This window comes from Xenopus laevis, chromosome 4L (genome assembly GCF_017654675.1).
Source record: "Xenopus laevis strain J_2021 chromosome 4L, Xenopus_laevis_v10.1, whole genome shotgun sequence".
In the NCBI taxonomy this organism is placed as follows: domain Eukaryota; kingdom Metazoa; phylum Chordata; class Amphibia; order Anura; family Pipidae; genus Xenopus; species Xenopus laevis.
This window is the reverse complement of record NC_054377.1, coordinates 41719691-41746770: the sequence shown is the minus strand read 5'-3', so window position 1 is coordinate 41746770 and position 27080 is coordinate 41719691. Positions and strand designations below refer to the sequence as shown.

General features: G+C 38.9%; 1 protein-coding gene across 1 annotated transcript in view; it reads left to right on the top strand.

Moving 5' to 3' along the window:
• The first annotated feature begins 14657 nt into the window (after positions 1-14657).
• rbl2.L (retinoblastoma-like 2 L homeolog) overlaps positions 14658-27080 on the top strand; it is a 46189-nt gene continuing 33766 nt past the window's right edge. The window contains exons 1-4 of the mRNA XM_018257831.2: positions 14658-14961; positions 18166-18296; positions 18904-19104; positions 22980-23044. Of these exons, the coding sequence (XP_018113320.1) occupies positions 14803-14961; positions 18166-18296; positions 18904-19104; positions 22980-23044 (556 nt within the window). The 5' untranslated portion in view covers positions 14658-14802. The remainder of the gene's footprint in view (positions 14962-18165; positions 18297-18903; positions 19105-22979; positions 23045-27080) is intronic.

Here is a 27080-nt window from a genome sequence, read left to right as displayed (position 1 = left end):
CCCTGTAAGGTTCCACATAGATTTCAGGTACCTATGCACATAAAGATGCTCTGATTTAGATTTTTCTGCTACAATCTGTCAGATTACATGGTTTGATGCATTTGGGTCTTTTTCACCATTTTATGAACTGTTTCAGTTTATAACATTACATAAAGGAGTCAGTAACATTCAGGGTAAGACTATTTATTTGAAAAGGTAACCAAACCTATGCTGCTTTGCAGAGTAGGCATAAACCAATGCACATTATGGCAGTTTTTTATGACTGTGATATAATTTTAATTATTTGGGGACGTGTTAAAAGGGGGAACACATTTAATTCAATCCATGGATAAATTATAAAAGGCTGAAAAATGCACTTTTCTTGAAAACAAAATTAAATCTTATTATACAATATAAACCTGACCCTGAATATTTCTGAAAATTTGTGTTGGTAGATAGTATGAGAATGTTAGGTGTTACGTGGCTCGTATTTATTGCCCACATTTCTGACTAAACAATCTGGTTGTCCGTCCTGTTTACTTTACAGATACCTGCAATATGCTGGTTGTGTTCTCTGTGGTCTGAATCGGCTTGTAGTTGAACATTCGTCTTTAAAGAAAAGTCCTTTGTAATTTATTGAATTACTTTCTATGATGTTCTATAGAGCAAATGGAAGTTTAATTATTTTTTATTAAACATATTCTTTGACAACCCTGGATGTACTTCTTTCTATGTAAATAAGATCACATGCAATGACAAGCATCAGCTGCAGTGCCATAAAGCAAGCCACCATTGAATGCTGATGTGGGGGCAATGCATTCTGAGTGATGAACCACACTTCCAGGAAATGCCAGATGCCAGGAAGACACTATTTGACTTCATGCATAATACCAGCTATAAAGTCTGTTAATAAGGGTCTAATAGCCTGGGGTTGATTTCATGGTTTGGTCTAGGCTCCTTAATTCCAGTGAAGAAAAATATTGATGCTACAACATGAGCTTCTGTGGTCTGTAGCAACAAGAAGGAAATAAAAACTGGATTTATTTGTACAACTTGAGAGGATGAGGATCTCACTTTCAGGTTCATCGCATAAGAAACAGAAGCATATAATGGGACCAGCTAACAGCCTCAATGTGGTATGTATTTTGGTTTTATATTGCTATTAATGTCACCATCTCCATGAGTGCTGAATGTTGATGTCCTGTCATGAACTTAGCTTTTTTTACATTCTGCCAAACACTGAAAGCAGATGGCTATATGCCTGGATATTTATAACTTAGACACCGGTAAGCAAGAATAACTATTGGAACTTCAACTAATGAAATGCAACAGAAATAATTGGTGAAGTGTCCGTATACCTTTAATGTAGATAGAACTCATTAAGCCAATTCATAGACTTCACAGACCCCCTAAAAAGCGCATTGCTGCTTTGCACCCACCAGAGAAAGGCTGGCTCAGTGTGCTCTTATTTCTGATTTACTACTGTTCCTTCACACAGGTTGTTCACCTTTGAATTAACTTTTAGGGACAGATTTATCATGGGTCGAAGTGAATTTGAGGGAATTTTCGAAGTAAAAAAAATCGAAATTCAAAGTCATTTTTGGATACTTCGACCATCAAATAGGCTACTACGACTTCGACCTTCGATTTGAAGTAAAATCATTCGACCATTCGATAATCGAAGTACTGTCTCTTTAAAAAAAAACTTTGACTTCTTTACTTTGCCAACTTAAACCTGCCGAATTGCTTAGCCTATGGGGGACCTCCTGTGTGTTTTGCTAAGTTTTGTTAAGTCAAAGGGTTTTTTGGGAAAATCATACGATCGTACGATAAAATCGTTCGATTTGAAGTACGATTGGAGTACGATGTATAAAATCCTCCGACTTCGAATGTCGGAGGATTCTATTCGATGGTCGAATTTCGAAGTTTTTTTCTACTTCAAAATTCAACCCTTGATAAATCTGCCCCTTAGTATGATGTAGAGAGTGTTATTCTGACTCAATTTGTAATTGGTTTAAATTTTTGGTTATTTTTGATTTTTTTTTTTTTTTAGTTATTTGGCTTTTTATTCAGCAGTTCTTCAGTTTGCAATCTGGTCACTAGGGTCCAAATTACCCTAGCAACCATGCATTGATTTGAATAAGAGACTGGATTATGAATAGAAGAGGCCTGAATAGAAAGATGATTAATAAAAAGTAGCAATAACAATACATTTGTAGCCTTACAGTGCATTTGATTTGCTGGAAAGAATCAGAAGAAGGCAAATAATTAAAAAACTGACAAAAATAATAAAAAAGGACATCCAATGGAAAAGTTTCTTGGGAATAGCCATTTGATAACATACTAAAAATACCTGAAAGGTGAACCACTCTTTAATTATTTCTCTTTTCTTACTGAAAAACAATTCATACATTCTAATTTTGTTCCCACTGGTATATTTGTATTAAATCACTGTCCAGTCGTCATTCAAGTATTCAATCCCCACACTTTAGTATAGGTATGGGATATGTTATCCAGAAAGCTCTGAATTACAGCGTGAGCATCTCCCATAGACTCCATTTTAATCAAATAATTAAAATGACCTTTTTCTCTGTAATCAATAAAACAGTACCTTGTACTTGATCCCAACTAAAAATTGATCCTTATTTGAGGCAAAACAATCCTATTGAGTTTAAATATTTTTTTAGTAGACATACAGTTAGGCCCATAAATCTTTGGACGGACAACTTTTTTCTTAATTTTGGTTCTGTACATTACCACAATGAATTTTAAATGAAACAACTCGGATGCAGTTGAACTGCAGACTTTCAGCTTTTATTCAGTGGGTTGAACAAAATGATTGCATAAAAATTTAAATAACTAAAGCCTTTTTTTTTTTTTTTTTTTTTTTTTTTTTAAACACAATCACTTCATTTCAGAGGCTCAAAAGCAATTGGCCAATTGACTCAAAGGCTATTTGATGGGCAGGTGTGTTCAATTTCTTTATGTCATTATCAATGAAGCAGATAAAAGCCCTGGAGTTGATTTGGGGGGAGGGGTGATTGTATGTGGAAGATTTTGCTGTGAACAGAAAACATGCGGTCAAAGGAGCTCTCCATGCAGGTGAAACAAGCCATCCACAAGCTGCAAAAACAGAAAAAAACATCTACAACATTGCTACAATATTAGGAGTGGGGAAATCTACAGTTTGGTACATCTTGAGAAAGAAAGAAAGCACTAGTAAACTCAGCAATGCAAAAAGACCTGGACGTCCATGGAAGACAACAGTGGTGGATGATCACACAATCATTTGCATGGTGAAAGGAAACCCCTTCACAACAGTGAACAACACTCTCCAGGAGGTAGGCGTATCGATATCCAAGTCTACCATAAAGAGAAGACTTCATAAAAGTAAATACAGAGGGTGCACAGTGAAGCTGCTCCAAGAACAAGTGTGGCTTTGAGAGAGCTCGAAATCGGAGAGTGAGACGCATGGACAGATAAGGAATTTTTATGCGATTACTATTTTTTTTTATCCTGTGAGTTGTAATTTTGTATGCGGGGATATGTTGAACTAAAACTAAATACTGCACTTAGAAAAGATTCCCTCTCTTTTGCGCTTTTATTTTTTTACTACATATCAAGACAAGAAAGGCTAGATTGGACTTTGCTAAAAAAAAAAATCTAAAAAAGCCTGCACAGTTCTGGAAAAACATTCTTTAGACAGATGAAACCAAAATCAACCTCTTCCAGAATGATGGCGAGAAAAAAGTATGGAGAAGTCGTGGAACAGCTCATGATCCAAAGCATACCACATCATCTGTAAAACATGGCGGAGGCAGTGTGATGGCTTGGGCGTGCATGGCTGCCAGTGGTACTGGGACACTAGTGTTTATCCATGATGTGACACAGGACATAGTAACAGTAAGTTAGGTTGAAAAAAGACACACGTCCATCAAGTTCAACCCTCTAACATTTTTTTAACCTGCCTAATGGCCAGTTGATTCAGAGTAAGGCAAAACCCCTATCTGAAGCCCTCAATTTGCCTTAGAGGGGGAAACAATTCCTTCCTGACTCTAAAAGGGCAATTGGTGTAGTCCCTGGATCAACTTGTACTATGAGCTATCTTCCATAACCCTGTATTTCCTCACTTGCTAAAAAGCCATCCAAACCCTTCTTAAAGCAATCCAGAACAACTGATTCTGGCAGAGAATTCCACATCTTCACAGCTCTCACTGTAAAAAAAACCCTTCCGAATATTTAGGCGGAACCTCTTTTCTTCTAAAAGGAATGGGTGACCTTGTGTGGTAAATAAAGCATTAGAGAGATTATTATATGATCCCCTTATATATTTATACATATCACCCCTTAAACGCCTTTTCTCCAGCGTGATCATCCCCAATTTGGCCACTCTTTCTTCATAGCTAAGATTTTCCATACCTTTTACCAGTTTAGTTGCCCTTGTCTGTACCATTTCTAACACAATATCCTGTCAATGTCCTGTTTGAGTGATGGAGACCAAAACTGTATGGCATAAATGAGGCCTTACCAGTGCTCTTTAAAGTGGAAGAATGACCGCTTCCTGCCGTGAATCAATGCCCCTTTTAATACAGCTCAATCCCTTATTAGCCCTTGATGCTGCTGACTGAATTGCTTGCTACAGCCAATGTCAGTCATTATGATTCAAGGACAGATACAAGGACTCCAAGGTCCTTTTCCATAATGGATTTGCCTAGTGCAGTCCCATTAAGTGTATAAGTGTCTTGGATCTTTTTACATCCCAGGTACATGACTTTACATTTATCAACATTGAATCTCAAATCAAATCAAATTTGTCTGACATGACCTATCCTTCATAATGGCCGCTCATAATGCCATTCACTAGGACAACATTTTGAATGTGATCCCTTAACAAGCCTACAAATAATTTGACAACCACATATGTCAATCTTACTGCCCTATATTGCCATGTTGAGCTTCTAATCCCTTTTTAGATATTGGAATGACATCAGCTTTTCTCCAATCCATAGGTACCATACCAGATGAAAAAGAATCTGAGAAAATCAAAAATAGGAGCTGGTCTAAAACTGAACTGAACTAAGCTTTCTTAGAACCCCGGGGTGTATGCCATCAGGCCCTCGAGCCTTGTTAGTATTAATTTTTATCAAAGCTTTATGGATCATATCCTGAGTCAGCCACTGACTAGATTGAGCTGAGCCATCAGTGCAGCTATGAAGTGAGCTTGGGAACTCAGACTCCTCTATTGTATACACTGAAGAAAAGAACATTTGCCTTTTCTGTATCTGTTACAACCATACTGGTACCATAATTTAATGGAGCAACACTCTCAACCTGCATCTTTTTACTATAAATATATTTAAAAAACTTTTTGGGGTTAGTCTCAGCCTTTGTCGCAATGCACACTTCATTTCCTTTCTTTGCCTTCCGGATTGCTGACTTACAACATTTATCATAGTGTTTATATTCATTAAATGCAACTTCTGTCCCAACAGATTTGTAGTTTTTAAATGCCTTTCTCTACTTTTCTATTAACTTCTTTACTTCTATATTAAGCCACACAGGGTGATTCTTAGAGCTTCTACATTTACTCCTTAAGGGAATAAATTGAAAACAGTAATGATTTAATATAATTTCTTTGCCCACTATCTCATCTAACCTGTTTTCCACTGAAACTTTTATTGAACCCTCCCGCCCATGCCTAGTTTAAAAACTCCTTCAACCGTCTAGCAATCTTCTCCACCAAAACAGCTGCACCATCATCATTGAGGTGCAGCCCATACCTAGCAAAGAGCCTGTAGCCGACTGAGAAATCAGCCCAGTTCTCCAAAAACCCGCCGCTCTACACCAATCTCTCAGCCACGCAATGATCTCCCTAGCGTTGCTCGTGGCTCAGGTAATATCTCTGAGAAATTTACCTTGGAAGTAGCCTTCGACTTTACACCTAGTTTTTTAAAATTGTTCTTGAGGACTTCACCACCTTTTCTAACTTTGTCATTGATACCTACTGTATGTGTACCAAAACCGCTGGGTCTTCCCCAGCCCCTCCCAATAATCTGTCCACTCGTTCCACCACATGCCGAAACCCTAGCACCAGGCAAGCAGCAGACTGTTCGGCAGGAAGGGTCCTTAAGGCAGATTACCCCATCCACCTTTCTAATAACTGAATCCCCTATAACTAAAACCTGCCTTTCCTTCCTTGCACTCCCCCCACCACTGCCTCCCAGGGTGCTCTGAGAGTCAGCCTGCTCCATACACGCCAGTTCAGAGCTTTCCTCCCCAGCATCCTCATCCAAAATGGTGAATTGGTTGTTTTGGACAAGCTGTGGACCAGCCCTCCTACCCTTATTTTGTTCAACTAGCATGATAGAAAATAATTTGGAATTATTTTTTTAGGGTGACGGGTCCCCTTTAATGTCTCCCCCTTAATTAGCAGAAAGAGGGAAGAGGTAAAAAAAAATGCTGTCAGCAGTAAAATAACAACCCCTTATTAACTTTTTTTTTTTTAAATTATCCCTTTAGGAAACTCTCAGGCTAAAACACAAAAATAAAATAAATGCACTAAATGTATCTACCAGTTTAACCCAAACAGAGAAAACAAAAAGCTGTTTGTCTCAGTCAGATAACTCTCCAAACACACAGCAGTCCGTTATTTGCACTTACTCCCTTCTTGCTCCATTCTTGCTTCAGCACTCCCAGCATGCACAGCAAACACCAATGCCTTAGAGGGATCCTGTCATCGGAAAACATGTTTTTTTCAAAACGCATCAATTAATAGTGCTACTCCAGCAGAATTCTGCACTGAAATCCATTTTTCAAAAGAGCAAACAGGTTTTTTTTATATTCAATTTTGAAATCTGACACAGGGCTAGACATTTTGTCAATTTCCCAGCTGCCCCTGGTCATGTGACTTGTGCCTGCACTTTAGGAGAAAAATGCTTTCTGGCAGGCTGCTGTTTTTCCTTCTCAATGTAACTGAATGTGTCTCAGTGGGACATGGGTTTTTACTATTGAGTGTTGTTCTTAGATCTACCAGGCAGCTGTTATCTTGTGTTAGGGAGCTGCTATCTGGTTACCTTCCCATTGTTCTTTTGTTTGGCTGCTGGGGGGGAAAGGGAGGGGTGATATCACTCCAACTTGCAGTACAGCAGTAAAGAGTGACTGAAGTTTATCAGAGCACAAGTCACATGACTTGGGGCAGCTGGGAAATTGACAATATGTCTAGCCCCATGTCAGATTTCAAAATTGAATATAAAAAAATCTGTTTGCTCTTTTGAGAAACTGATTGCAGTGCAGAATTCTGCTGGAGCAGCACTATTAACTGATTCATTTTGAAAAACATTTTTTTCCCATGACAGTCTTAACACTTCATTCACTTGCAACACTTAGGGGCAGATGCATCAAGGGTCGAATATCGAGGGTTAATTAACCCTCGATATTCGACTGGGAATGAAAATCCTTCGATTTAGAATATCAAAGTCGAAGGATTTTGTGCAAAAACTGCGATCGAACTATCGAAGGAATAATCCTTCAATCAAACGATTAAATCCTTCGAATCGAACGATTCGAAGGATTTTAATCCAACGATCGAAGGATTATCCTTCGACCAAAAAAATTTAGCCGAGCCTATGTGGACCTTCCCCATAGGCTAACATTGGGTTCGGTAGCTTTTAGGTGGCGAACTAGGATGTCGAAGTTTTTTCTTAAAGAGACAGTACTTCGACTATCGAATGGTCGAATAGTCGAACGATTTTTAGTTCGAATCCTTCGATTCGAAGTTGTAGTCGAAGTAGCCCATTCGATGGTCAAAGTAGCCCAAAAAACACTTTGAAATTCGAAGTTTTTTTACTTCGAATCCTTCCCTCGAAGTTAATGAATTGGCCCCCTAGATCACATGCAACACTCATTTAGCAGCTCCCACACTCACTTTGATTTCACAGAGTTAGGGCAGGACTACACGGCCGATTCCGACGCGCTGTGCAAAATCGCAGGCATCACGCCGGATGCGACGGAAATAAGGTAATTCAATTGTCGCATTGTTGACGCGATGCGACACGACTGTCGGATGCAGACGCTGCATGCTGCGTCTGCATCCGACAGTCGTGTCGCATCAACAATGCGACACAATCCGACACTGTCATTACTTACCTTGTTTCCGTCGCATCCGACGTGACGCCTACGATTTTGCACAGCTCGTCGGATCGCGGCGGAATCGGCCGTGTAGTCCTGCCCTTAAGGTTTCAAACCACAAAACACAAAGTCTGATCAGAAGCAGCCAAATTCTGAGGTGTTCATAGACATACGGTCAGCTCAGATCTAGCTAAATGTAGTCAAATTGATTGGGAGGCGTTTCATAATATAGATGGACATTGACCCAAAACATACAGCCAAAGCAACCCAGGAGTTTACTAAAGCAAAGACGTGGAATATTCTTGAATGGCCAAGTCAGTCACCTGATCTGAACCCAATTGAGCGTGCATTTCACTTGTTGAAGACTAAACTTTGAACAAAAAGGCCCACAAACAAACACCAACCAAAAGCCACTCAGACCCGGATTTGTGGAGAGGCCACCAAGACCTGGGCCTAGGGCGGCATGCTGCCCAACACCCACATTGGTTCAGAAACACTGGTAAGGTGCAGGAGATATGATAGTTTTTAAAATTTCCTGTACGCCAATCCCCATTGCTCTGGTCCCAATGATGAAAATATAATTGAATAAAATGAAGGGGACAGGAGCCCCTGCTATGTAAATATGGACCTGAAGCTGCTACAGAGCATTAAAAAGGAGGAAACACAGAATCTGGTGATGTCTATGAGTTCAAGACTTCAGGCTGTCATTGCCAGCAAAGGGGCAAATTTACTAAAGGGCGAAGTGACTAATGCTGGCAAAAATTCGCCAGTGTGACGTAATTTCAAAACTTTGCTGATTTATTAAGGGACCCTGGCGTAACTTCGCTAGTGAAGGAGATAGACTCTAGTGGTACTTTGCTCCCTAACGCCAAGCGAATTTGCACTCTGGCGAATGGACGTAACTACACAAATTCTGATTTTACTGAACATTACCTCTTGCGCCAGACTTGCCTTTGCCAGACCAGGCGAAGTGCAATAGAGTAGATATGAGTTGAAAATTCCCAAAAAACCCTAGCGGCTGCAAAAGAGTGTCAAAGTTTTTTTGAGGTAACCAGCTTCCCACCTACATTTCCTAACATATGGCACATAAACTGTATACTGGGCTCGTGTAGGGCATTATAACAATTGTATTTTATTTTATTAAGGTTTCCGGGCGTGTAATGTACTTGCTGCAACATATACGTCCGTTGAACTTTAACTTCCTGTCATATGCAAATTAGGCAATGCTAGCGTAACTTCACTTCGCTTCGCTTGGTGCAGTAACACTAGTGCAACTTTGCCAGCGTTCGGCGCCCTGGACGCAACTTCTGATTTTAGTGAATTACCGTTGTCCTGGCGAATCTACGCCTGGCGAAGTGTTGCGATGTGAGCGAAGCCGTTGCTGGCGAATTTTCGGAGGTTAGTGAACCAAGTATTAGAAATGAACATTTTATTTTCAGCTTTTTAATTTGTCCAATTACTTTTGAGCCCCTGAAATTAAGTGATTCTGTTAAAAAAGGCTTTAGTTTCTCACATTTTTGTGCAATGTTTTTTGTTCAACCCACTGAATAAAAGCTGAAAGTCTGCAGTTCAACTGCATCCGAGTTGTTTTATTTCAAATTCATTGTGGTAGTGTACAGAACCAAAATTAGAAAAATGTTGTCTGTCCAAAGATTTATGGGCCTAACTGTAAGTATGGTTGTCCAGATTACGGAAAGATCGCTTTTCTGAAAAATCTCAGATCCCAAGCATTCTGCATAACAGGTCCCATACCTGTATTTCATTATAACAGATTTTGGGGGGTTTAGTGTAAATAGTGTCTGCTTTGCACAGTGTTTGAGTGTGATTTATGCCCATTTTTCTGAGCAATGTACAAACTACAAAACTGGCATATGCTTACCCTAAATGATTACTTCCTTCAACATAAGTTCAAAGCTCATGTGTTTGTGCTGAACATAATTTTTGTCTTTTGCTTTAATCAAAAAAAGTTTTGTTTTTTTCTTAACTTTTATTTATTTTTTGTTTTTCCAACACAAATTATTTTGTATATAATTTCAACATTAATAAGTACAATTATTAGGGGAAGGGGGTGTTGGTATAGGGAGTACACAATTAACTATTTTGTCTGTGTTCTACCAGTGTTGTTGCCATTTTATCTATTTTAATCGTGCTTCACGTAGTTTTATTATCAGTATTCAATGGTGTCCATATTTCAATATGCTTTTCTATTGCCTTAGTCAATAAAGCTGCTAAGAACAAAATATTTTATATTAGCATAATTCTTTCCTGTAATCCATGTGTGGTAATGAGAAATTTTAACCATTGCTTTGCCAGGTTGATTCTGGCTAATGCTAGGATTTGGCTCAAAAGTTTATTTTAGGTCTTTGTGAGTTCTTTTGCAGGATGAGCCAGTAATGCTGTGCTAATGTCCATATAGATGGGTTTGTTGAATACCTTCTCTATTATATGGAAGATGTTTTTTTGTTTTTTATTGCAGTAAATGGGGAAATTGAAGCTACTCTATGTTTGGTCCTTGATAGGTCGATAATTAGATCATCTCATTGCATATTGGACTATTGCTAAAAAAAAAAAAAAAGTCACAACAAAGGCATGGCTGGATTTGTGGCGAGACTACAAAGGCTCGGGCCTAGGGCGACAGAAGGGGGGAGAGTAAGTGGGCGGACGATGGGACTGTGAGGCCGGACGATGGGACCGCGCGGCTCAAGGCACCCACCCACTAATACAGCGATGAACAAACGGTTGTTACTGGGAATAATCTACCTCGCAAGGACCAAACATAGAAATAACAAAAAAAAAATACATTGTGCTCTCATGGAGGGCAGGTAGGGGTTCTCCCTGTCTTCTTTGTTCCTGGCTGTCGGCAACATGATTGGGCGACTTACCTTTAGGGATGGGCGTATTTTACCCGTTTCGCTTTGCCAAAAATTCTGTCGCGCGGCAAATTTTTTTTGAAGCGCATCTTTTTATTTTGACACACAAAACCATACAAGTCTATGGGTGTAATTTTTTCGGCGAAAAAATTCGCCCATCCCTACCACCTTCTGTAGGGAAAAATTATGTTTTCGGGAGGTGGGATGAAGAACAAAGCTCAGAAGCAGTACAGGGCCCCTCTGAAAATAGTTTTTGCAGGGTGCCATTTTTTATTACGTGGTATTTGTAGTGGCACTGCAATGTGGCAACTATACTTCTGTTTCACAGCAGTGAACTGTGTAAACGTGTCCAGTCTGAACACACTGCACAAAGTGGAATGCTCCCAGCACCCAGAGGATGCCTGCTTCAAAGGGAAAATCAGCCACTTACTGCACCTTTAGCAACATGAAGGTGAGTACATTTTGGGTCACTATGCCTTTTACAAACAAGTTTCAATATCTTCAAATTAATACCTTTTTTATTTATCTTTTTTTCAGTCACCCAGGTGATAGCTTAAAGCAACAGTAACACCAAATATTAAAGTGTTTGCTTCAGAAACTCTACAAGAGTTACATAAACCAACTGCTATGTTGTAATGGGGGAAGCCGTTCAAAGCTGAAAAAGGAGAAAAGGCACAGGTTACACAGTTAAGGTTTCACAGATAAGCATTGTAGTATACAATGGGATACTTCAGAATTTATCTATCTGCTGCGTATCCTGTGCTTGAATGACTGTAGCTAGGCAGCAGCCTGTTGCATCAACTCTAGATGTGTTTCTGTAGCAAAAAATTGTTTTACCAGTGCAGGACAACATTACATTTTAAAGGGGATATGAAGGCAAAAAAATAAAATCCAATTTTTTTTTCTTTAATGAAAAAAAAAAAATCTATCTCTAATATACTTTAATTAAAAATGTATACCGTTTTTATAAGAAACCTGACTGTATTCAGTGAAATTCACCCTTCGTTTTACTTGCTCTGACAGCTGAGTATAGGAATCCTAGCTGCTCTGCAGGGAAAGGATCATATTTCAAACGGCAGGGGTGTACCTCCCCAACTTACTTCCCAGAACTTGAGCAGCTTTATTTGTTTCCCTGTAGAGCAGCCGGCTACCATGTAGAGATTTGTATCCACAGACCCAGTACAGTCTGCATATTCTGATTATTTATCAGTTTTTTTGTACCTACTTATATTGCAGAAATTATTTGACATGTGCTGTTTGGATATTTTATGGCAATCCCTAATTTTAACCTCCCAACAGAAGCCCAGACCACACTGAGCATGTGCATGGTCATGGTCTTGCAAAGATTGTTTAACAGTTACTAGATGACAGCCCCTGCGGCCAACTTTGAAAGCATAAATCATTTGTTTTATTAGGCTTCTGGTGCAGTAAGTTCATGTTTATATTTAGTATTCAAAATACAGGATTTCTAGCATTATTCTATTTTAGACTTTAGTTCCCCTTAAGGGTAAGGGTGCATGGGCAGATTCAGGGAGATTAGTTGCCCTGGTGTCAAATCGCTTCCTCTTCGGGGCGACAATCTCCCTGAACTGCCTTCCCCAACCTTCCTGCTGGCTATAATGAATAATCACCAGTGGTATAGCACTCGCAGCGCTTCATTTTCCGAAGTCGTCTGAACGCCAGGGCGACTAATCTCCCCGAATCTGCTTGTGTGCCCTTACCCTAAAGTTGAAGACACACAGAGCTACAAGTAGCAGCTATTTGTCACGGCCAGTGGCGGGCCAAACCGGCTGGGTGCCCTGGAGTTACTAGTAGCAGCTACTTTTTGTGGCTACAAAATACCAAAAAAAATATGGAGAATTGCTAAAACACACTAACCCCCATATGTAATAAAAGGCACTGTTTGCTTAGGAGCAGTAACCCATAGCAACCAATAGAATGTTTGCTTTCAAGCAGGTGACTAGTAAACGCTACCTGCTGATCTGTTGTCATAGGTTACTGCTGCAGGGCAAACTAATTGTCTTTTATTACATAACCCCTGTAGTGTCTTAGCAAAGCCAGTTATCACTTTTGTCTATTTAGTAGCCGTGACAGGTAGTTGCTACAAGTAGCATGTGTGTATTTACCCATGTTCTCATTCCTTTGGTGTTACTGTTCCTTTTATGTACATCATATGGCAAATAAAACACATAAGTAATGTATGAAGTGTTTAACGTGCAGGAGTGTACACACATGTGGGTTTAGGGGTTGGGAAGCCCCAAAACAGAAAAGGTGGGGTCTTTCAGTGTTCCAGAATGTGTACCCATGGCCGCGGTGGTAGACATTCTATCTTACGCCCTAACATATCCATTAAAAGCAACAACATATGTAAGAAACCACCATCATTCCAAAAGTACTGACCAGTGATGTTTGAGTCAGCAAGGCAGCTATGCAAATGTGGTTTAGGTAACAATACAATAGTATTTAATGCTTTTATTTTTTGCTTTTTCTGGTCTGTCACTGAAGAACATGGTATCATTAATGGAGTTATTTATTAAACCTTGGATTTAACTGGTCGGGCTATTTGGGGCAAAAACTCGAATTAGTCATAAAATAATTTTTAGATTTATTATACCCGATGCTGCAAAAAAGCCCCAATATGAAAATCCAACATCTCAGACCTGTCGCGGTTCTGTATAAGTCAATGGAAGAGGCACCTATCTCAATTTATAGTTTTTGTGATTTGCGCCAGGTTTGGCCCGAAAATCTGACTTTTTCAGGGTTTTCTGGAAAAAATTCACAAAAACTAAACAATACGGAGGAAAAAGCACGAGCAATTTGGGTTTTCACTGGATTTGATCGAGTTTTTCCTTCGTCCGATTGATTTGGTTTATTTTATTAATAAATACGGTCAAATCGAGCGTGAGAGTTCGGTTGTTTTTTTTTTAAAAATAAAATATGAGATACATTTAGGGGGTTATTTACTAAAATCTACATTTAAGGGCAAGCGATTTTGCTAGAGGAATCTGGTGACAGACATGAACATGAACTGAGTACAACATGGCTATGTCCATTCCCTTCTTTATATAGTATCAGGCTCGCTCATATAAGCCCTGTGTTGGTTTTGTCCAAAAATACAAACATTTTTCCTTTTGTATGAAGAACATACACATAAATGACTATTGAAGTAGTGATGGCTTCCCATGACTGCCATTATTATTGTGATAGTTTTTATCATGCTGTAAAATCGCTAAACTGAGGGCCATGACTGGTACACGGTGGCGAAGTGTCATTTTTTTTTTATTTTGTGCCCCCTGAGAAAAAAAGATCTTGCTGACAGAAAGTTGACAGCTGCATGGTTTGTATGAAAGGTGAGCTAAAAGTCGTAAACAGGATGGTCTCCTCAGGATAATTTATGCATAGAGGAAGAGTAGGGCTTGGTTACACTAACAGTCTCTCTTCCATTTCAGAAAGGAACATTACTACAACTGAAACCCGTTTAATTGCATTCCAGCAGCAGAAGAGTACGGCTGCTACTGTGTTGTTGTTTGACTATAGAGAACAAGCAGGAAATAGCAATTACTCGAATAGGCAGCGATAACGAGAGGCCGGCTCAGTAAAAAAGACCGCCCACTGTCACTGCTTTGGGGCGGGGCCATGCTGCGCATTTTCCCTATCTCTGTGAGACGAACCATGTCCTACGCTAGTAGGCTACTCTAGTTGGTGACAAGAATACCAAAGTGTTGCTGTCAGTCATTTCCCTTTAAATGGCCGCGCAGTGTCAGATGTGGAAGTGCACGATTCGGGTGACAGAGGGGACATAACTGGGTAACTGGAAGATCTGACAATGATTAAGATGGAAGAAGAAGACGGAGAAGGCAAGCAGGCTGAAGAGCAGCTTCGCTGCCGCTATGACGAGCTTTGCAGCAGCCTTAATATGGATGAGAGGGCCCGGGGGGAGGCCTGGGAGAATTACAGTAGGATTAGCCAGAACTATACTCTAGAGGTGAGATCATGATTTGCTTCTGGGCTCTCTTACTGTCTCAATTGCGGCTTCCCTAACGCCATTGCGCTACTTTTGCTCACGGGTTGTGCTACAGTAAATGCTGCGCACGGTCATTCGGTAAATAACTCGACTGGAGAGAACGGAAACAGCAGCGTCGCAAGCTTTGGCTTATTAGCCCTTTTATGGGGAGGGTTATTTGCGTCGTCTGTTTTGGTTGATGTCATAGTCACCTGCACCCTGTGTTGTATGTGTGTCAGTGCTGCTTATCTCACAGCCCCGCATTACGCACTGAAACTGACACAGAACTGCCTGCAAATGCAATCGTGTCGCTTTTATAGGTTTGCCCGTAGTTCCGCCCCCTGGTGGGATGGATAGATGGGGCTGTTGGAGGATGTGCGCCACATGTTTGTATCATCTCGCTGAATTATTTCAAATGGGGCTCATTTATCGACACTTAGTAAATTAGTTACCCATGGCAACCAATCAGGGATTAGTTTTTTTAAAACCAGCTGCAAGTAGAACAATGAATGCAACAATCTGGTTGCCATGGGTTATTGCCCAGTGTTGATAAACAGTGTCGGACTGGTACAACAGGGGCCCACCCAAAAACCTTACACCAGGGGCCCACTCTCCGTACTATTATTCTTCCTCACTCACTCAACCTCTATTCTCCTGGTGTCTTTTCTTTACATATTATAATCTATTATTTCATCTATTTCACCTCTTTGTTCTCATAGAAATAGGGCAAATGTTTAGCAGCATGAGGGCCCACTGACATCTGGGCCCACCGGGAGTTTTCCTGGTATCCCTGTGGGCCAGTCCGACACTGTTGATAAATGACATCCTTTGTTTTCACAAAAACTGGAAACATGCTACACAGATGTGTATGCTTCGCATGTAAGTGACTGAAACTTGTGAACACAGTATTGCAGTAGCTGCACACACAACACTGCACCTGTCTCTTATAAACGGAGAAGACTGCCCAGTTTATTGCGTATCCTATTCGATAAGCTGTTATTTAGAACTTACTCATAATGTCATAAAGCCAAGCAGATAAGTGCAGATAATTCCAGCCGCTAACTTAAATGGAGTTAGGCCATCCAGTGGTGTAACTAGATATTACTGGGCCCCACAGCAAATTATTTTTCAGGCCCCCAAAATGTTTAGTGGTTGACTTGTTTTACCAATATTTATTGGAACTGTATATGAATTAGGGCCTCATGGGGTCCCTAGGCCTCCCTGCAGCCGCAGGGTCTGCTTCCTCGGTAACATAGTAACATAGTAAGTAAGGTTGAAAAAAGACACACGTCCATCAAGTTCAACCTTTTATTTATTTTTTTAATCTGCCTAACTGCTAGTTGATCCAGAGAAAGGCAAAAAAACCATCTGAAGCCTCTCCAATTTGCCTCAGAGGGGGAAAAAAAATCCTTCCTGACTCCAAAATGGCAATCGGACTAGTCCCTGGATCAATTTGTACTATGAACTATCTCCCATACCCCTGTATTGCCTCACTTGCTAAAAAGCCATCCAACCCCTTCTTAAAGCTATCTAATGTATCAGCCTGTACAACTGATTCAGGGAAAGAATTCCACATCTTCACAGCTCTCACTGTAAAAAAAACCCCTTCTGAATATTTAGGCGGAACCTCTTTTCTTCTAATCGGAATGGGTGACCTCGTGTCAGCTGGAAAGACCTACTGGTAAATAAAGCATTAGAGAGATTATTATACGATCCCCTTATATATTTATACATAGTTATCATATAACCCCTTAAGCGCCTCTTCTCCATTGTGAACAACCCCAATTTGGCCAGTCTTTCCTCATAGCTAAGATTTTCCATACCTTTTACCAGCTTAGTTGCCCTCCTCTGTACTGTACTGTAGTTACACCCCTGATGCCATCTGTGTTGTAGTTTTTTTTTTTTGCTTACTGAGTGTGTTTTAATCATCTAAAACCATGCTTTGTATTCGTTGCTCTGGCTTAATGCTTGCTGTTTGTTTTGGTTGTGATGAAGTTCAGTTTGATGCAGTCTCCATGGAAATATGTGGACCTAAGCAACACTCAGCTGTTTAATTACTAGGGTTCTAGCAGAGTCTGTGGGAAAAGTCCCTAGATACTCCCTTCTTTTCCACTGTCTATTTTTCTTTTGTACCATTCCTCACTCTTTTCCATCTCCCCAACTCATATTGTTTTCTCATCTGTATTTTTCTGTCATTGCTATAATTGATGTACATTCTGTATGTTACTAGATGCTTTTGTAGCTCAATATATCAATTATGTTGAGACTTCTCAATAAATCTTTAAAATTTTTTGAAAAACGCTGAACATTGAATTGGCTTCTGGTTAAACTGACCATATTGTGTGTGAATGTGTTCAGAGAGTGTAAGCCCCACTGGGGCAACGACTTATGTGAATGATGAACTATCTTGATAAAGCGCTTCATAAATATGTTTGCACTGTAAAAATAACCAGTAATAATAACAATACTAAAAGAAGAAGCAAAACCAATTTTTAACATCCTATTTATTGTACATGTGTGTACAGGTGCTTGTTTCTCCTTTAAGTATCTTAAGCATTTTTATGCTTATTGCCTCTAACTCTGTTTTGATAACACAGTAACATAATAAGTTAGATTGACTAAACACACACAACCATCAAGTTTAACCTTTTATGTCTATATATAACCTGCCTAACTACTAGTTGATCCAGAGTAAGACAAAAAAAAATCTCAAATTTGCCTCAGAGGGGGGGAGATTTCCTTCCTGACTCCAAGATGGCAATCAGGCCAGTCCCTGGATCAACTTGTACTATGAGCTATCTTCCATAACCCTGTATTCCCTCACTTGCTAAAGTGATAAGCTGCTCAGGGTAGCATAAGGCTAGGGCAAAACGACTGCGGAAGTACAGGCCAAGAATCGGCTTCTCTGCTCCTGCTCTGCCTACATCATGAAACATTGTCTCCACTTGGATGCAGGCAGACACAGCGTACTTTGGGGCACAAAATGCAACATTTTGCATTTCGTGCCAAAATCCCCCCGCAGTTCAGTAGACAAAGGGAGCAGCAGGGCAATTCTCCGCCTACAGTGAATCCGCAATCGCAAGTATCGTCTGGCCCTAGCTTAATGGTTTAGATATTTAAACACCTGTTTTGAACTGTTTTCACTTTGCTGGAGCTCCTTTTAATTGTCTTATATGTTTTTGTCAGGGAAATGATCTGCACTGGCTCGCATGTGCATTGTATGTTGCCTGTAGGCAGACAATTCCAACAGTTGGAAGAGGAACAGTTGAAGGAAATTATGTATCCTTGACACGAATTCTAAGCTCTTCGCAACTGAGGTAACTGATATGCCAACATTTCCCATGTATAGAATTAAACAATAAATGTTTGCCGAATCCCCGAATCCTTTGCTAAAGATTCGGCCAAATACCGAACCGAATCCGAACCCTAATTTGCATATGCGAATTAGGGGTGGAAAGGGGAAAACATTTTTTACTTCCTTGTTTTTTGACAAAAAGTCACCCAATTTCCCTCCTCGCCCCTAATTGCATATGCAAATTAAGATTCAGATTCGGTTCGTCTGGGCAGAAGGATTCGGCCGAATCCGAATCCTGCTGAAAAAGGCCGAATCCTTGCCGAATCCCGAACTGAATCCTGGATTCGGTGCATCCCTACAGTAAATAATCTATAGACATCACACCTGTCTTTTTCGGTGCTATTATTCTGATATGTTACCATTTCTTATGAATTTAGGTTTCGATGATATCAGTCTGGCCAGATTTTACAAAAAAACATCTTACTTGAAGAATACATTAGTATTTTTTTTAAATACAGGAGACATTCTCTATGTAACCAGCAAGTGCCCTGTGACAATTTGCCCAATGTTATGCAATCTAAATACATTTCCACAAATAAACTGATAGCCTGGTGTTTTTCCTATTTCAGTTTGATTGAGTTTTTTAACAAAATAAAGAAGTGGGAAGACATGGCTAATTTACCATCAGAATTCAGGACAAGAACAAAGAAGCTAGAAAGGAATTTCACAGTCACTGCGGTGCTGTTCAAGAAGTATCATCCAATTTTTATAAAAGTTTTCAGGAGCCCACTAGAGGAGCAACCACGCCAGCACAGAGGACGAAAACAAAGGTACATATATCTTCAGTTTCCCCTCCTTATGCATTAAGGCTATGGCCACTCTGGGCTGATTGAATGAGAATTAGCCCCTAAACTTAAATCCGTGCTCTTGAGCCACTGCTTCGGCCTCGGTTCTGGCTAACAAAGCAGTTCTGGCACCAAAATGCCCTCTGTAATGCCATATGTGAGTTTCCCCTTATTACTTAAAATTACTTTGAGACTTTATTTGGGGATGTAACCCTTTCTGTAAGCCCTTTGTCACAAGGGGCACACTCTGTGCTGTTTTTATTTGGCAATTGAAGAATTACTCCATCATGGCTGTTCAGACTGTCTGGTGGAGAAACAGGGACCACTTTTTTGGGTGGAAAAGTGCTCACACCTAAGTTTCAGCAAAGTTCCAACCACACTGGGAACATAGCTTTACAATAAGCATATGCATTTATAAGAATGTGTAGGAAACACTGGTACTTTTAAGGAGGAATTTGTTTACAAGTTCTGTAGATGTTACAGAAGTCATAGATCATGCCATTTCTCAATATGTCTGAAATTAGGATAAATCATTGCAATGTCCTTTTTTGACAAATAGACAATGTTGGCGATTCAGTGCTGTACTAAAAAATATAATTATTGTATTGTAAAATTATTTGAGGTTTAAATATTGGTCCTGTATAATCAACATTTTTCCCAAAACCTCACACAGTGATTATTGATTTATGATGTAAACACAATTCAAGCTTTCGTGTACTATATTGTACAGTACTTAACAATAATTTTTAAAATATCCTTTGTGTATAGAGCAATCCCCATCAGTTTAGCTAGCCTGGCACATCTAATAGTTTTGAACGAAATGGAAAATGATCTATACCAGTTGGTGCTTTGTTATAACACAGACCTTTTTTCCAAAGGAGCAATATGGCAATAAAAAAAATCTTGTGTACCATTGTTTCAAAAAGCACAGTTGTCTTTTTCGAGAGGAGTGAAAAAAGTTATTGAATTATTGAAAGGATTTAGTGACTCAGTTCTGTAACTTCTAGAATTTTAGGCATGAGGCTTTTTTGATAGAAAGGAAATGTATGCATCTACAGTAGTGTTTAAAAGATAAACTTCAATTTTCTTTTCACTTACACATCATTAGATGCTTTTTATGCAAATTGTAACTTTGAAACAAGATTACATAATTTTTCACATATAAAAGTCAGCAGATTTTTCTGATGTTGGGATTTTGATTTACATTAACAAAGTTGGAGGAGAGCTTAAGGGTATGCACTGCTATCCCAGTTAAATTGCTCCTCAATGAGCAATTCAACTTTATTCTGCTGTAAAAGCTCCAGTCTCTCAACAGTGACATTTTGGTATTTTCTGTCCGGTGCTAATGTTTTACTTTGTTGCTGAACAAATTGTTTGGAGACTGCTACTTTCCTGCAGATATAATGTTGTCTTTTGTACTTTTACTAACGTAGTGTGCTTTTTCTCAGCTGGCTTTAAATCCGGGATACAAATGTCATTCTGTCTTATAATGAAGTTTTCTGGTTCTGTGGTAATTTGCTGTGGATAAAATATATTTGGTTTGTGAACCAGAAATCTGCATTACAATGCTCCCTTAGAACAGAGATGTCAAATTAGCCATATTTTTCAGGAGACACCCTGATTTAAACCCTCCTCGCCTGGTCCTCATCTGGTCGCCAACAGTAACATCCCAGTCACCAGCTGTAATTTTCATCCTTATCTCAACTTACCACTGCCATTGATATGCACTGAAAAGTCACTCATATCCTCTGAAGCAGTTGGACCACAGAATACTGTTTAAGGCATGGCCTGGGAAGAATGGGAACATGGCTGGGTCAGACAGTGGTTGCGGCTTGGGTGTTGTGGAAGTTGCCACATGTGGCCACGGCCATAGTTACAGAATGGTACTTTAATTTTTCACATACAATATTTTGTTACTACCCTTGATATGATATCAGTAGACTGACAAACTACACATAAGCGCAATATATCCATATATTTTGGGTGTTTGAATAGTAAGGATTTGGCCAAATACTGAAAAAACTGCTGGGATTCAGCCAAACCAAAGCAGTATATTAGATTAGGGAATCCCTAGTGCACCCTTTCAGGTGTGCACTAGTGTTCTTTTTGTAGGGTATGTGCACAGATATTATTTTCCCTTTATGAACAATTGTATGCACCACAGTGGGTTTGGTGAAATCGGTATTGTGTTTTTGTCTGCTCACTCGCTAATTGGCTGTTTGTGCTGGTGACATAACTTGTGTTCTCACTCAAACCCATAGCTTAGAAGGAGCTTTCTAGTTTAGTATAATTCCACTAGTGATTTAATTGACAACTGTGTCTTGTCACTGAAATGGTCGGTTTTACACTACTTATGGTGTTTCAATGGCTGCTCTTGGAAAGCAACTAGTCACAGACATTTTAATAACTGATTCAAGTAGCTATAGTTGAAAAGCAGAGTGTGGCATATAGAAAAACTATACACCCGAGCAATGTAAGTCTCTATAAAAATATATTGCATAAAACAGCTCATATGTAAAACCTTGCTTCATGTAAATAAACCATTTTCATAATAATATTCTTTTTTAGTAGTATGTGCTATTGGAATCCTAAAAAGAAAATTGCCATTTTAAATATTAAGGGCCGCTCCTTGGGACTCTAGGATTCACAGTGCACACAAACAAACCATACAAACAATACATGTTAGGTTACATGAGCCAATTAACAGACAGAGTTCTGTCTTTTGCTTCCGCACTTCTTCCTGGTACTGTTAGAGCTGCAGTTTTTCTGGTCAGGAGATATGAGCCGACCATCACGAAATGGTGGCTCAAGGCAAGAAAAGGACAGTATTTACTTAAATATATCCCAGTTTGGTAAGATGCTTTAATATGCCATTTAATATGATATAAACAATATGTTGCTTAAATGAGAAGGAAAGTATTTTTGCACTTGGGGGTGCTAAATGTTAGGCACCCCCACATGAATGTATTTACTTACCTGAAACCGGGCCGGTGCAGTTTTCTGCGGATATGAGCACCAGCACGGGTTCTTCCAGTGAGCACTACATAGAGATCCTCTTCCATCTTCCACTTTCTTTGCGTGCTGCGCATGCGCAGTAGATCGAAAAGTGGAACTTTAACTAAAAAGTCGGCTATTTCGTTCTGATTGTAATCAATTAATGTTGTGCTGGTGTAAACTTTGGTATTGTATACTAAAAAAACAGAAGTTAGCACTGTTTCTTTTATAATCACTCTAGAGTAAAGCTATAGGAGTATTGGATGTTGTCTTTATATGTTGTCCCTAGGCTGGCTCTCTAGATAGAAACTGACATTTTTAATTAATATACTAGGGAATTAAAACAGCATCTCAAAGATTGGATAGGATAGTTTTTTTTAACAGTTATTCTCAAAAGAATCAGATTAATGCTTAGGAATACAAAAATCCATTACATCCGTTAACCCGTTGAAAGTTTTTTTAGCACCAGCATTAACTAGTGATAATTAGGGTTACCATTTTTTCCGGAAAAAATACCGACCTTCCTATATATTCCCTATTAATAACATTGGGATCAATCATAATTTTTAACAGCCAGGCCGGTAAAATACTGGCCACGTGGCAACCCTAGTGACAATGTTGTAAACATAAGAGTTTATTTTAACATTAATTCTGGCAAGTTGCAAGTTTTTCAGCTTAGGTTAACTTAATTAATTAATAACTCTTGTTTGTGCAATTAATTTCTTTACAGAATAAGATAGTATGTCAATTTAAATAAATGATTTTTTTCTGTTTGGTGTTACTGGTCTTTTAATATCATGTTAAGATGGCAAATGATAAAAATGTTTTCTGTTTTTTTCTTTTTTCACTCCCTACTCACTTTTTAGACGGCAACCCTGCACAGTGTCTGAAGTGTACCAGTTTTGCTGGGCGCTGTTCATTCATACTAAAGGTGAGTATCCTTAGAAATTATTGTGCAGATTAAGATATGTTATTTCATACTGAAATCATTACTTAAATGATGCCACGTCTGCTGTCAACACTGGGCAGATTTATCAAAATGTGAGTTTAGAGCTTAATAAATAAAAACTCACCTTGTTCCATTCATTCCTATGGAATTTTTATTTATTAAGCTCTAAACTCACATTTTGATAAATCTGCCCCTCTATGTGCACTTAATTTTATAGCTGTGGGGGAGTTTAAGCAAAATCTTGCAGGGTGGAAGAGCTTTGAAAAGTGGAGGAAAGGTTTCATATTTTTAGCTAAGTGAAAGCCAAGTGAGTCTCTGAAAAGAAAGTTGGAAGAAAAGGAGATGATGCAGAAACAGTAATGAAGCTGCATTGTGGTGGATGAAAATTAGAACAGTAAGTAATGGTATAGTGCAGAGAAGATGAAGGCAAAATGTTTTGTAGGTTGATTTTGTACATGGTAATTATACATTCTCTGTGTGCTTAGAAGTTTATGAGTTGAGTCTGTCCCTTAACTTGTTTGAAACTGAGACTGGCACATATGGTAAAGATTGAAACTCTAAAGGCAGAGCGGAGGAAGAGGACAACACTTGAAAAGGAAAATGAAATTATGTGGGGTAGTTCACCCTTAAGTTAACTGTTAGTACTTTTTTAATAGTTTTTGAATTATTTGCCACCTTTTGACTCTTTCCAGCTTTCAAATGGCGGTAACTGACCCCATCTAAAAACAAATTCCCTGTAAAGCTAGAAATGTATTGTTATTGTTCATTTTTATTACAAATTTTTCCAATCCGGACCTCTCCTATTCATATTCCAGTTTCAAATAATGAACAGTTGCTAGGGTAATATGGACCCTAACAACCAGATAGCTGAAATTGCAAACTGGAAAGCTGCTAAATAAATAGCTAAATACAGTGAAACCTCGATTTCAATTTTCCCCGCATTTTATATTTTTTATTTGTGGTCCCACCAATTTATAATGCATTTCAATGGGTGCTTTTCCCTGATTTTAAGTAATGTTTTCCTGGATTGTCCTGATTTACCCAAAAACTGCTTTTTTTTACTCTATGAATGTTATCATTTGTGAAATAAAGAGGGTTAAAATACTAGCCAGATGTAAATGTTGCCTTGGCTATGCCTGTAAAGGGTCAATTCCAATTAGTCTGCCCCTGATACAGTCCTGTACTAATCACTTATTGCTTTAGGTTTTGTATGTGACTGACAGAGAGACCTTGCACATGCCCCCAATAGTGTAACATTTACACTGCAATGTTTAACCCTTGTTATTAACACAGTAAATATTGTACCTCAAAGTAAACAAGACTCCTGTGCTTATATCCTTTCAGTACTTGAAAAAGTGACTTTAAAGGGGTTGTTCACCTTCCAAACACTTTTTTCAGTTCAGTTGTATTCAGATTGTTCCCCAGAAATAAAGACTTTTTTCAATTACTTTCCATTATTTATTTTTTTACTGTTTTTCCAAAATCGAAGTTTAAAGTTGAATGTTCCTGTCTCTGGTGTTTCAGTCTGGCATTTCAGTAATTCAGGTGCAGACTCTAAACTGTTACAATTTTGCAACATTTCGTTGATACATTTCTCAGCAGCATCTCTGTAGTATTAGCGATTATTGTATGAATTATAACAACTGCCTGTAATTAACCTCAGAGATTCTGCTCAGCAAGGAAAAAGATAAGAAATGTATCAACTAAATGTATCTATTTAGAACAGTTTACAGGGTCGGCGACCCCCCTCCCAGGGCTGCTTTAGAAGGTGAAAAATTACGCTTTACACTTTAATATTAGAACTGTGACACATAGAAAATAGAAATTAATTGGAAAAGTCGTTATTTCTGGTGATCTCTGAAAACAACTAGTTGTTTGAAGGTGAACAACCCCTTTAACACATTTCCCTGATGTTACATTTTCCCAAATTTTACATAATTATTTCCTGGTCCCCCGAAAAAAATAAAATGGTGGTTCTACTGTAACTCAAAAATCACAAATGATAAAATATCAACAGTTGCAAATTGTCTCAGAATATTGCTATCTACATGATACTAAAATTTAATTTAAAGGGCATGTAAAGGCAAAAAAATTAAAACCCACTTTTACTTTCTTTAATGAAAAAAGAAACCTATCTCCAATATACTTTAATTAAAAAATGTGTACCATTTTTATATGATACCTGACTATATTCAGTACAATTCTCCCTTCATTTACTGCTGTGGAGAGGAATTGTCAGATGGTCCCTAACTGCTCTGCAGGGAAACAGTAATACTTCTGAACAGCAGGGGAGCCCCCGCCTTACTTCCCAGCTATGCAGAACTCAAGCAGCTTTGTTTGTTTCCCTGTAGAGCAGTCAGCGACTGTGTAGAGATTTGTATTGGATTTTAGATCATGGAGCCAGATTTAAACAGATAAACTGGGATTCTATTTGGAGGATTAGTTTGCTGTAGCCACTGGTTTGGCAGAGTTGGAGAAAGTTTGTTTTAAACAATACAAAAACTATAAAATCATTACATGACAACACAGAACCCAGTGCAGTCTGCCTATTCTGATTATTATCTGATCAGTCCTGCTGTATCGGCTTCTGGCAGATATTATTTGACTTGTGCTGTTTTGATAATTTATGACGATCCCTAAGCAGCCCAGACCACAGTGAGCATGTGCACAGTCTTGGGCTTGCAGAGATGTATAACAAAGTTACAAGATGGTGACCCCCTGTGGACAACTTTGAAAACATAAATTATTTGTTTGATTAGGCTTGTGGTACAGTAAGTTCATGTTTATGTTTAGTATACAAAAAAAGCATTTCTAGCCTTATTCTAATTTAGACTTTACTTCCCCTTTAAAGGTGAGCAAACCCCTTAAAGGATAACTAAACCCCCCTTAAGCCAAAAGTCTAAACTGGCCTGCCTCCCCCCTGCACAGTTTTACCCCTGAATTGTGTCCCCTCTAGAAATACTGACCGCACATGCAGAGTCAGCGCAGCGGAGCTCACGGGCTTCATCTTCGGCATTTCAGTATTCTTTATAATGTAAGCGCCATATTGGCACATGCACAGTTGGAGCAATCTTTCAGTTCATGACAACTGCGCATGCACTGAAAGTAATGGAAATTTCCAAAGGGAACGAAGAAGACCCAAAGAATACTGAAGCGCAAAAGATGGCATCCGTGAGCTCCGGAGTCTGACTCTGCATGTGCAGTTAGTATTTCTAGAGGGTCTTCAATTGGTCTTCATTTTTCCTTTTTTTTATAGTTTTTAAATTATTTGGCGCCTTCTACTGACTCTCTTCAGCTTTCAAATGGGTTCAAGGACCCCTCTAAAAAACAAAGGCTCTGTAACGCTACAAATGATTGTTACTACTACTTATCTTTCTTTTCAGGCCCTCTCCTATTCATATTCCAGCATCTCATTCAAATCAGTTCATAGTTGCTAGAGTAATTTGGACCCTAGCAACCAGATTGCTGAAATTGCAAATTGGAGGGTTGCTGAATAAAAAAAAATGAAAAACAGTAAAAAAATTTCTTAAAATATCACTCTCTAAATCATGCTAAAAATTATTTGGCGACTTCTACTGACTCTCTCCAGCTTTCAAATGGGGTTCACGGACCCCTCTAAAAAACAAAGGCTCTGTAACGCTACAAATGATTGTTACTACTACTTATCTTTCTTTTCAGGCCCTCTCCTATTCATATTCCAGCATCTCATTCAAATCAGTTCATAGTTGCTAGAGTAATTTGGACCCTAGCAACCAGATTGCTGAAATTGCAAATTGGAGGGTTGCTGAATAAAAAAAAATGAAAAACAGTAAAAAAATTTCTTAAAATATCACTCTCTAAATCATGCTAAAAGTTACATTTAATGCCAAATTTAGCACAACTCCCATGATTACTAAAGTGTAATGCACTTAATTAACTGTTCATGTAAAATTTGGCATCATATCTCATCAAGACAATTTTTTGGCATTTTCTCTTTCATAACTCTCTGCATGGCAAAATAATTTGGCTTCAGTTTTGG